At 38.7% G+C, this 12063-nt stretch overlaps 1 protein-coding gene across 2 annotated transcripts in view; it reads right to left on the bottom strand.

Moving 5' to 3' along the window:
• Positions 1 to 250: 250 nt before the first annotated feature.
• Positions 251 to 12063, bottom strand: part of YBX3 (Y-box binding protein 3) — a 31443-nt gene continuing 19630 nt past the window's right edge. For both annotated transcript variants that reach the window (XM_045072895.1, XM_045072896.1), the window contains 4 exons: positions 10201 to 10298; positions 8179 to 8350; positions 7411 to 7510; positions 251 to 6028 (listed from right to left, as the gene is read on the bottom strand). In XM_045072895.1, coding sequence (XP_044928830.1) covers positions 7445 to 7510; positions 8179 to 8350; positions 10201 to 10298 — 336 coding nt within the window. In that variant the 3' untranslated portion in view covers positions 251 to 6028; positions 7411 to 7444. The remainder of the gene's footprint in view (positions 6029 to 7410; positions 7511 to 8178; positions 8351 to 10200; positions 10299 to 12063) is intronic.

Here is a 12063-nt window from a genome sequence, read left to right as displayed (position 1 = left end):
AGTAAAGGTAGAAGATAATATATGTACAATGCTTGGTACTGAGGTTACTTGAGTGAGAGTTATATAAACAAGAGAAAAGTACAAAGATATGCTTGTACTTTTCCCTTGAAATGTGTAAAAATGAACTTTCATTAAAATTCACTGTTTTCATATAAAAGTGACAATGGTACACTCTGTCAGGGGGTCCACATATCACAAATGGAAGATGGGGTTCCTGGGGAAAAGAATGGCAATCACATGCAACAAAGGAGTTGGTCATTTGCAAGATGTATTTGTTCACGTAGGTTTAACATAATACAAACTATGATGATATCACTGTGGTTTATCCTGTAGCACCAAAACCATTAAGTAGTATAAACATAGCAATACTTAGAAAGCAAAGGGGAGTAATCCTGAAAACCATTTGCCCTAGAGTGAGCATCGCACAAAGAAGTCGAATCACTATGTTGTACGCCCAACACTGATGTGATATTGTATGTCAACTCTACTCACAAAAATTACAAGTTAAAAAAAAAATAAAGGAAAATAAAGGGAAAAAATTGTCCTATTCAGATGCTTACTGTTTTAACAACCATCAAAGTACTTAAGAGAATTGTCACATTTAAAATGTTATCCATTTTCCTTTTCTATAAAGGCGGGTCTCCTAGATTTGCTATCTTTTCTGTGATCCGTGACTGGCAGGTGCCCCTTAGCAGATAGTTTAAAAAAAAAAAAATAACATCTTCAAAGCAAAAGTGATTTTCTTTACAATGAGTAAAAGTGTCCACAGTGAGCAAAAATGGATTTTTTTTTTAAATAACCTTTGCTGTGGGTTTTCAAAATAGGTTTCTGGAAATGTTCCTATTCATCTTTTGTTGCTGAAGTGAAGTACTGCCCATCTATGAATTCTCTCACATTTACATACTATAAAACTTAAAAGAATTTACTAACCTCTTTATCTAGTTTCCATTTATTTTGAAAGTTATTGGTATATAACAATTTCTAACTGGTTTACATAAAGTATTTTGATACCAGGTAAATGGAAATTTTCAATGCAAATTTCAACAAAAACATTTCAATAATTGGTGAATGCAGTAAAAACTATATATGACAGCAGCAAAATACTTCTCTTCCATTCGAGCCCATATATTCTTTTCAGCTTTTAGAGCCATGGAAACCAACTATCAAGTTACACTGAACAAAGAAATAGAATAAGCCAATACCTTTACAAATACTGAAACATTTTAAATCACCATACTATTATTAAAATATTTTAGTTAAGACGTTTGGTACATTAATACAAACTTTTTGCCCAGTATTTCATCTTTCATCCTTATTTTTTATAACATATGCTATGCGTATATACTCATATATACATACATACATGGGGTCTATATAAAAAAATATAGATGTATCGAGGTGCATGCTCACTTTAAAAAATTTATTCAAATTGATTTATTGGAATGGATGATTCAAAGAACAGGGAGAGGACTGCTCTCAATGGTAGTGATGCTATCTAAATTTTAAATAAATTTACATGGAATCACTAGCAAAGTATCATGAGAAAAACTGCACGGTGGAGTTTTCCGCTTATTAACTTCAGGGAATTTATTCCTGAGAGGGGTGGCAGGAGAAAAACACAAGCCCCCTGCACCCTCCAAGTTAGAAATATACAAACGGGGGTTGTGAGGAGTGAGATTGAGAAAGGAAATGCAAATCAAAGGCACTGGAAAATTCTTCCTGGGTTTTCTCTTTCAACTGCCCTGGTATCTGTAAGGGAAGATGGCACTGGGATGATTAACAACCACTATCTTGATGTCTACCGATTGCTGCTTATCTGGGAGATGGAAATGATTAACTGCACACAGCACCAGCAGTAACTGAATGTCTATGAAGAGAGGGGAGAGGGCGAAGCAGAGATACAGGTAGGGAAAGACCTGGAAAGTTCAGCTCTGTAAAGAGTATGACTTCAGTCAATTCTTAACCATTACTAGTCTATTTTACTTTGAACAGCTTCAGGGTTATCTCAAACTATGCTTGTCAAAAGCTCTAGTATTAACAACTTAAACTATCCTAAGCCGACACAAAGTGAGCGGAGGGCAGAGTATGCCATCCACATTCAGCCTCTCACTTAACTGAGTTAACACTCACGGTGCAAGGCTGTTCCCACACACCTGGAACCTACATTGGCTGTTGCCTCCACGAACCTTTGCCCTGTAATTATATACAGATATAGATTACGAATCTCAACCAGTGAAATAAAGTTCTCCGGTCCCAGCCCTAGGTGTGACCAGAGGCAGAGTAACGCACAAAGGACAGCGGTGTATTAGAGTGGAGGGAAGGCTAAGGATAATTCTGAAATGACTTCGCTCTAACCACCAACTAACAACCGGATTCAGGGCACCTAAGTGGCTTGATGGGTTAAGCATCTGCCTTCATCTCAGTTCATGATCCTGAGTTCCTGGGATCAAGTTCCGGGTGGGGCTCACAGGGAGTCTGCTTCTCCCTCTAGCCCTCCTCCCACTCATTCTCTCAATCTCTAATAAATTAAATCTTAAAAAATAAAAAACAAAAAATTCACACACACACACACACTATTGCCAGTATTTATATTACTTGAGTTCTGTTCTCAACTGATGAAAGGGACTTTTACCCCTGGTGCCATGTCCATGCAGTAGGCACAGGAGTCAAGTTTTGAACCCCACATGAAGTCCTCTTTAAACAGTGAGATCGAGGCACGAGAAGATACTATGGTAATAACGTAGAAGTGATTTCTCATCTCTTCTGTCACATGCCTCCATTACGTAATTCTCTTAACAGAATACTGAGGAGACTCCAGAGGTGTAGGGAGGCACGGACAAGCTAAGCAACCTGTCATGTGACCAGCATGGACAAGCTAAGCAACCTGTCACGTGACCAGCATGGATTTCAGCTCCGTGGTGATTCCAGCCTTCCACCCCGTTGTGAAAATCTGGGTGGTTCTGGAGCTAGAGTGTCAAATGAAATGCTTTTACCCTAAGATAATGACAAAACTAATGTAGTATCACCCTTGTGGGACAAGATTAGCTAATTTTTAGAGATTTTTAACAGCCTGTTTCCTTTCTAGATTTCTCCTGTTTAATAAGGTTCCTATGCCATGATATACAAAATCTCTCCTCTGGAGTCAAGAGATTACATTTATTTTCTCTTTTCAACTGAAACCAACTACCACCTTCCCAGAAGTTTCAATCTGCATCCACTCTAAGACTTAAAGAACTCTATTATTCAAAATCTCAAAGTATTAGCCTGTTTAAATATCTTTTTCCATTCCATTCCACTAAAGAGCGAAAATACTTTCAGAAATGGCACTTTTGCAATAAACACAGGAGCCCCTTAGAATACTGCATCAATTGAGCTATTTGTGATAAAAAAAAAAAAAAAGCACCAAGCATCACTGTTGGCAAATAGTTGGCATGCAAATATATCAAGTTGTGTAGGGTTTCTCTGTGGGGGCTGTTCCATCACCTATGCTACTGTGGGATCACTGAGGACAGGATGACAACTTTCTAGTTATCTCAGCTTGGTTCCCACCCATCCAGCCTCTGTGTCTTGATAAAGCAATAAAAGTCCCTGATCCCTTGTTGTAAAAAGAAACAAAAACACAAAAACAAAAACAAAACCAACTTATTTCAGGCCCATCCTCACATCACACCCAATTCACATTCTTTCTTTGGTACCTACAGTGTTTTAGGGTTGTACTTCTACCCACTCCCAAAGATTTTCCCCCCAACTCTTTGCATGCATCATGACATTGTTTTTTTTCTCTAGAAATAGAGTAACAGTAAACCTGGAAACAGATGGATAGAATTTAGAGGTAAGGATGTTTAACTGTGAAGTACTGTTTATAATTTTTAAAAAGGTCTCAATATCCAGAAAGAGGGCAGACACAACTATGGACAGCTCTATAACTGAAATGTTGTGCAGCCAGTACAAATGAGGGGAGGACTCTACCTATGCTTGATAATGCGTAACAGTAAGGATAATCAGATGGGCAAAAAATGTCACTGCCAAATGTATATTGTTAGGACACTTCACAACAATATCTGAAAGACACCACAACAAAATTGTTTTAAATGAGCAGGAAGGGGTGAGGGACAGTTAGAACACCAGCTGGGCAGTAAACTCACCCATAGGATTCTAGAAACAGATCTAATGTTTGTTGTAAGAATAACAATTAAAACCTCTTCCCCTTCCCTGAAGTGCATCAGTTTGCCAAACACACACACACACACACACACACACCCACACACACACACCCATGAACATAAAAGATCTGAAAGAGACTGGTCAAAACAAAAAACAGAAAAAGACTTCCTGGTGGTCTTGAGGGAATCAGAACTAAGATGACATTTCTTCTTAAAATACTTTAAATAAAGTATTTAAATACTTTAAAATACTTTATACCTTTGAGTATTTTTGCCTTGTGCAAAAAACCAACTTCGGGGTTTTTTTTGAACTTGCAAGGCAATATAAGGTTCTTGAACAATCCACTTTCCCTTGCTTGCCATTTCTTAAACAGGCCAAGCACCCACCTTCCCTCCCTGTGGTCTTTGCATCTTTTCTCTCTGTCTGGAACGTTCTTCTCTCTAGATATTCTTACAGCTTTCCCACCTCATGAATCCATTTATAGATTATTATCATGTAGAGACCACCCCCCCATTTAAAATAAGTAAACCTCCTACAATTATGACAATCTTTATCCCTTTACTGTTTTTCTTTTTTTATCGTATATATTAGTATCTGACATTTAAATTTCACATTTATTTAATGTTTATTTATTCCCAATATTTGCTTACTAAAATGTAAACTCAGTGGGACTAGAGTCTTTTGTTGGTTTGTTCCCACCTCATCACCAGAATAATGCTTGGCACAAACCTAGGGCTCAAATGTACCTGATTTAAAGGATAAATAAATGTGAAAGGTGCAGTGTATCTGAGAAGTAACCACATAGCATTGACACATACTGTAACATTTCTCAATTCGAGGGCACCATCTTTGCTGGGGGAAGAAATTCCTCGCGTGGTTGGAAAGAAGCCCCCTTCCTCTTTTCTGAAATATGCAAACATACAACATGTAAACATACAACACGGCAGCTGGTGCTGAAAACCTGAGGCTGGACGTTCAAGAAGGTCAGAACTCCAAACTCCTTCCTTCATATAAAGAAAACTGTTAATCTAAACACCATCATGTCATCTCAGCGAAGATTAGGCAAGAGCAAAGGAATGAAGCATGCCTATTGCCGAACTCAGACAAGAACGTGTTCCTTTCCAGCTGTACCTTCCAAGAGGAATCCCATGGTCTCAAGCTCATATGCCTCCATTTATCAAATAGCATTCAGGCACCTTTACGTTTGGTTCTGAGTTTACTATTATGTGATTTAAGTAGTGTGAAAAGACAAAACAAATGCTAAGATAGGAAAGCATTCTCCAGTCATACACCTTTTTCCTTTCAAGGGTAAAAATTTTATTTTTGAGGAACTTCATACTGCACATTTTTAAAGAGTCACATAAGAAAGCAAAAATGTTATCCTCCCCTCATCCTAGAAATAAATAAGAAGGGCATAAAATTTCTTTTTTAAATCACGACACTTGGAAGTTTAGCACCAGCATCCAAAATGAACAAAAAAGGGAAAAAAAGCATTTACTATATATTTCAGATTCCTTTGGTTGGGGTTCTCCCCACGTGGTATTAATATTTCTTCTTTCAATTCATATTACCAAAACAGTAAAAACCAGGAAAAAAATATAAACCTAGTGGTTGCTGAAACTGGGGAGGTTGCTCTCTTGTCTTTTGTGCAGGCATTCCCGGGATCTCAGCTTGCTAGAAAAATTGGCTGATGTTTTCCTTTTGTAGTTGTCTGTTTCATAAAGAATAATAGTAAACATTCTAATGTCCACATCTTGGTTATTAGTCTTCCACATTATTGCTTGGATGTTTCTTTGGTGTTGGTTAAAGTCATGTTCTGCTTTCTGCTTTATTTTTTTTAATGGTCATTAATTCTTTAGGTCACCTGGAAAAAAATTAAAACCAAGAGTGACAAAATGACCAAAAGTTCAAGAATAAAAAGGCAAAATGTAATTCAAAAAACAGTGTTTCAGAAGCTCTAAATGGAATCTATCCTTGCATTTATAGATTTGTAAAGTATACATTTAGTAAAAATTTTTATAAACCAGAACATTCAGCACATGGTAGTAATATTTTTATAAAATTATTTAAGAGAAAATTACCATCATGAAGCTTTTTCAAATAAATGATTCTACAGTATCACCAATTCTTCATAATCATTTTAGTAGCTGCATAGTATTTCCTAACATGAATGTACCCCCAAACGAAGCCCTTTCCCAAGGTTCAGTTACAGGGAGTAGAAATATTTGTTTCCCTATATTTTCAATTATTTCCTTAGAAGACCTAGAAATAATGTTACTAAGTAGGAGTATGCAGCCAAATGATGGAAACACAGTTCTAAGTCAGTTAATGCAAGCAAATTTAAATAGGGACCTTAATTCTGATACACTGCCAACAGAACCTAGAGAGAAAATACAACAAATCCAGCATAACAAATGTCTGACACAACGTTACGAGTTTAACAATCTCTTTTAACTAAAAACTAATTCTTTATTTAATGAAAAGGGCAACAACCAAGAAATACTCAAAATTTAAGTCCCAGGAGTTACCAGGTAAAAAACCCAGAGTGAGAACTACTATTATGGCTTCTAAATTCCTTTAAGAGTGGCTTCACAATTGGGCTAGTCTTTCCAGTTATATTTCTTGCTACATAAAGTTTCCAAGGTCTTCACCAGGAAAATAGGAAAGCAGAAGATGTCGATAAAGATGCAAATTGACCTTCACCCAGAGGCTGCGCTTTACCACACCCTATTCAAGCCCTGTTCTCTGGCTAAATCCCGACAGAACCATAGTAAGTCTAGCTGGCACCCTGTTTTATCAGCAGCAGACACTGCTGAGGTAAAGGATAAACAAACCACCCGGTAGCATCCAGTAAATGCGTAGGAGATCCTGCATAGAGTACAGAAACCCCGACCCTCACACAGTCTACTGCACAGCCTCAAAATAAATTCTGTTGGTTATGAAAGAGAAGGAAAAAAACACTCTACGTTTATTCTGCAAATCAGTCTCGTTCAAACTGGCCAGTAGGTGTCACAAAGGTAAAACTTCCAAAGTTTTCTTAAGAGGTATTAGTATTAAAAATTGTCCTATATATATATATTCTCACTAACTCTCAGAATGCTAACACCCCCAAGGGCCTAGCAAATTAAGGTCAAATCCCGTATTTAACCACTACAAATCCTCTTTCTCCAGAACCCTCAAGGAGACAAAAGGTGGGCCCAGAGGAGCCACAGAGCTGGTCCAGGCCAGAAGCCTGGGGGCTCCTACCTGGTGATGGTGAAGGTGCTTGGGGAGCCTGGCGTCACTCAGCACTGCTCTGCTCGGTGGCTGGAGCGGGGTTCTCAGACGGCGCTTCGCCTGCCTTGGTCTCAAACACAAAACAAAACCACAGGTCAGGAATCAATCTGTCCACATGATAACTGGACAATTTGTCCAATGACAAAGTTTAAGACTAAAAGGTCTCAAAATTTGGCATCTTGCTGCTTATGAGAGTAAATCACCATGCAAAATTAACTGTTCTTAAGTAGGAGTCAAAAACCAGTACCACAGAAGAAAGGCCCATAAATGACAACAGAGCACCACCACTGTCCACAACAAAAAGTCCCTGATACCCAACTGTTTTCAATCCATACTTAAGAAAGGCTCTTCCCTAAATGCTGTCCTTTGTACAGAGGGCCCTAAACATACTAATTCTGATTCTCCATTCGTATGCATAATTGTTTCAGAGAATGTTAATTAGCTGAATTCAAATCCCATTTTGTTTGTGTTATGTACAGGCCATTCTCTCTCCATAACATATATTATATAGATATAGGTTTAAGCAAAATATTATATATTAACAATATATTATCATCTATATGAGATATAGAGTGCTGGATATGAAATTCCTATAAATGTTGTTAGAAATAACATTTTATAAAAAATGCTAATCATCAGTTACCAGGTTATGAAACCACTGTTAGGCTGGAAGACAAACTAGGGTCTGACGTGATTAAGGATGACCTGGCACCACCCCTTCCGGCTGTCTCAATCTACCTCTTTGCCATCTTGGGAAGGAGCATTAGGAGGACGGGGGCGACGCCGGTAGTTGTATGGGCGTCGGTATCCACGGCGAACAGATGGCTGGTTTGGCCCATTGGCTGCTTGTTGGTTCTCCTTGTCTTCAGCCTCGCCAACAGCTGGGGCAGGTCGGGGCCGAGGAGGGCCTCTACAGCAGAAAACACAAAAGGAAAAGAGCACAGGTGCGAAGGATAGGGGGCCTTGAGTACAATCTTTATTTTTTTAAGATTAAATTAAGATTAAGTCAATGAGGGGCGCCTTGGTGGCTCAGTGGGTTAAAGCCTCTGCCTTCGGCTCAGGTCACGATCTCAGGGTCCTGGGATCGAGCCCCACATTGGGCTCTCTGCTCACCCTCTCTCTGCCTGCCTCTCTGCTTACTTGTGATCTCTGTCAAATAAATAAAATCTTTAAAAAAAAAAAAGATTAAGTCAATGATTCAGTATTCATTGCAAGAATTACACACAGGCTAATGCAGCAAACAGAATCGAGAGTTTTGTGAAAAAAAAACCTGTTTTTCCACTATTTTCCCTTTTCTTCTGAATACCAATTTGTAGTGACCAAAGCTACACTGGACATATACCAGGACCCCACCAGGCACTGGCCAGGCCCCAAGGACAAGAAGATTTATAAAGAAAAGTGGTGTCTGGTATCTGCCCTCCTTGAACACTTTAGTGGAGGCATGGGAATTACACATGGAGGAAAACTCATATGACCATGTGCCAGACCCTGGTCTGGATAATTTGGTGTTAAATATTTCATTTCAATGCCAACTGAATCCAGGTGGATTCAATGCAGTTGAAACTGGATTTATGGTGAGAATACCAAGAGTAGTGTAGAGAGGGCAAGTATTTGGTTGAACCCTAAGGAATGCTGCTTTTTATAGGTCGACAAAGGTCAAATGGAATTTTCACAAGATCACACACAGCCAGGGATCAACAGAGCTGGAGCCGACATTACCACTGTCTCCTTTCTGTTTTCCTTAAGACACCTCCATTAAGTCTCTTATTTTTGAAAGTCCTTAGTGATTAATCATTAGGAGTGATTATTCTAAAACGGGAATGAATCTTGCAAGGATAAAGGACACACAGTGGTACAAATCCTATCTCAAAATGACAGACTTACTCTCCTTTCAATAAACCCATATTGCCAAACCTCAAGATGGTGTCAATGTCAATCAGGAGTGAAGGTCTACTTTTTTCACTCACATCAAGGACCAGGGAGAGGAACAGGAAGGCTTCTGATATAAAGAGCTTTACAAGGATCTTAAGGAGTCTAGCCCAACTCAGTCTTCACAAGGGATAAAACACAAACAACCTACTCCTTCACTAATATGAACATCACTGGTAGTAACAATGTCTCGTGCTCACTGAGGGCTTACTATAGACCAGGTACCGTTATCTGAGATTCATTCATACTTTTAAAAATTGTAAAATATTCTTAAATCTCCATCTTAAGAGACCTGGTATAAGTCTGAAGTGTTCAGGAATCTCGAAAGGAGACACAGGTCCTAATTGCCAGCAAGATGGGAATTTAAACACAGCCTGATCTGTAGCCTGACTTAATACCTACACTGCCTTGGTTATCTGAATTCAACATCCCAAATACTTTCCTGGCACACACTTCTTCTTCCATTTGTAGCTCTACCAGTAATTACCCATCAATTAATTTACTGCTTATATCATTAAATGTAATAAAAAATTAAGTATTAATTCATACCACATGAAAGTTATCAAATAACACTTGATCTTAGCCAAAAGGCCAAGAAGCAATGAAGGTTAACAAATACAAATAACATTTGGTAAAGAGGCACCTAAATACTTTGTTAGATTAGGGGGAAATGTCCCACGGCCATCTGAAAGCTTATTGCAGAGTTCCCCGAAAAGTTAGGATGCAGCCACTTCTTCTAAATATATGAGATCCATAAAACAGACCCACAACACTCTCATCCACCGTACTCACAAGTGCTTCAACTGGTCGTTAGTGAAAAACGTCACATACCTCCGGTATCTCGGGCGGTAAGTTGGATTTCGATGAACCGGTCCCTGAAGCTGTGCCCCCTCTGGAACTCCCTCCTTCATCTCTCCAATCTCACCAGCCTACAAGAAGGCAGTGAGAGCTGAAAATGAATGTCATACTACCAGATATAAGAGACATAGAGCCTCCAGTTAATTCAGAATTTTTTTTTTTAAGTAAAAAGAGGCTTCATTATAAAGCCAAGAACCATCAACTTTACCAGTGAACTGTTTACTGATTTAGATCTTCATGAATGATAGCAAAGAAAAACTTATTTCCACTAGAACAGTCCTTTGCCTATCACAGATCACCTTACTTTATAATACTAACTTAACATTTTGAAGTGCCCCATTCATCTCTTACAAAAAAACCCCCTCTACTTTATAAAAGAAAGACAATGATACGCCACATTTGACCTATGAGAACATTTTCCATTTTTCAATTCAGACCCACTGATTCTATGAACAGGGTATCCCTTCAACCATTCATGGTTTCTATATTCAAAGGTTTTCCCACACCTCTTAACTACACCTTCACCTCTAATTTCCTCCTTTCATCTCTTTGTGTTCTTTAAGTATACCCTTCAAAAAATAATAAAATTACACTTTCTTGATGGTAAATTTATTTTAGGTTGGGGATATAAAATTAGTTTACTGTAGGGGCACCTGGGTGGCTCAGTGGGTTAAGCCGCTGCCTTCGGCTCAGGTCATGATCTCAGGGTCCTGGGATCGAGTCCCGCATCGGGCTCTCTGCTCAGCAGGGAGCCTGCTTCCTCCTCTCTCTCTCTGCCTGCCTCTCTGCCTACTTGTGATCTCTCTCTGTCTAATAAATGAATAAAATCTTAAAAAAAAAAAAAATTAGTTTACTGTAGAACTCCCAGAGAAAGGAATGACTAAAAACTAGTAACAAAACCCAAGAGACATCTCTGGAATTCTTTATAATACACCCACATCTCCACTTTCTTTTCCTCCACACTAACAACCCTTCCTGCTCCATATTTCACTAAGAAAAGAGAAGCAGCTGGCAAAGAATTTCCACATTCTTTCATTCTCCAATCTGCCCACAAACCTGCGTTTGCTGTAATTTTCTCCTCTCTCCCAACCCTGGGTGACTGGTCCATGCTGAGGTCCAAAGCCAACTCCTCTCTTACCTCGAACACTCTGACTCGCTATCCCTCCTCCCCTTCACTGTATAATTTTCCCTCTTCTCTACACCCTCATTTTATCCAGGCACACAAAACAGGCTGAAAATAGCACCCATACTTGGCAATGCTTAAAAAAATAATCACAAACTTACAGAAAAGTTGGAAGGACAGAACCTAATCCCCAGGCCCCATTCAAGCTTCATGAGTTGTTCTAATAACATCCTTGACAGCAAAAAAGACCCATGCAGGACATGCAATGAATTTAGCTGTCTCTTTGCCTGGAACAGTTCTTCCATTTTTACTTGGTTTTCATGACCTTGACACTTTTAAAGATTACAGGCCAGTTATTTTATTCAATATGGGGCTGTTTGGTGTTTCCTCATGATTTAGCTTGTGCATCTTTGGCAGAGAAGCCACAGAAGTCATACTGCATTCTTCTCACTGCATCCTGCTGGAAGCCATATGGTTTCAATTTGTACCGTTACTGACAATGTTCATTTTCAGAAGTAGTTAAGGTCGTATCTGCCAAGGCTACTTCGTGGTAAATTTACTCTTTCTCTCTTTGTCCTTAATGAGGATTTGGAGAAGTACTTCCAAAGTCTCTAAGTACTTCCCTCCTCATCAAATCCTCAACATATTCATTTATGTATTTCTATCTGTATAGGCTCATGGTTTTCTATTTTATTCAATGAGTTATATCTGTT

The sequence above is a fragment of the Mustela putorius genome, unplaced genomic scaffold, assembly GCF_011764305.1.
Source record: "Mustela putorius furo isolate JIRA1106 unplaced genomic scaffold, ASM1176430v1.1 tig00537227_pilon_pilon_pilon, whole genome shotgun sequence".
In the NCBI taxonomy this organism is placed as follows: Eukaryota; Metazoa; Chordata; class Mammalia; order Carnivora; family Mustelidae; genus Mustela; species Mustela putorius.
This window is presented reverse-complemented; position numbering and strand designations above follow the sequence as displayed.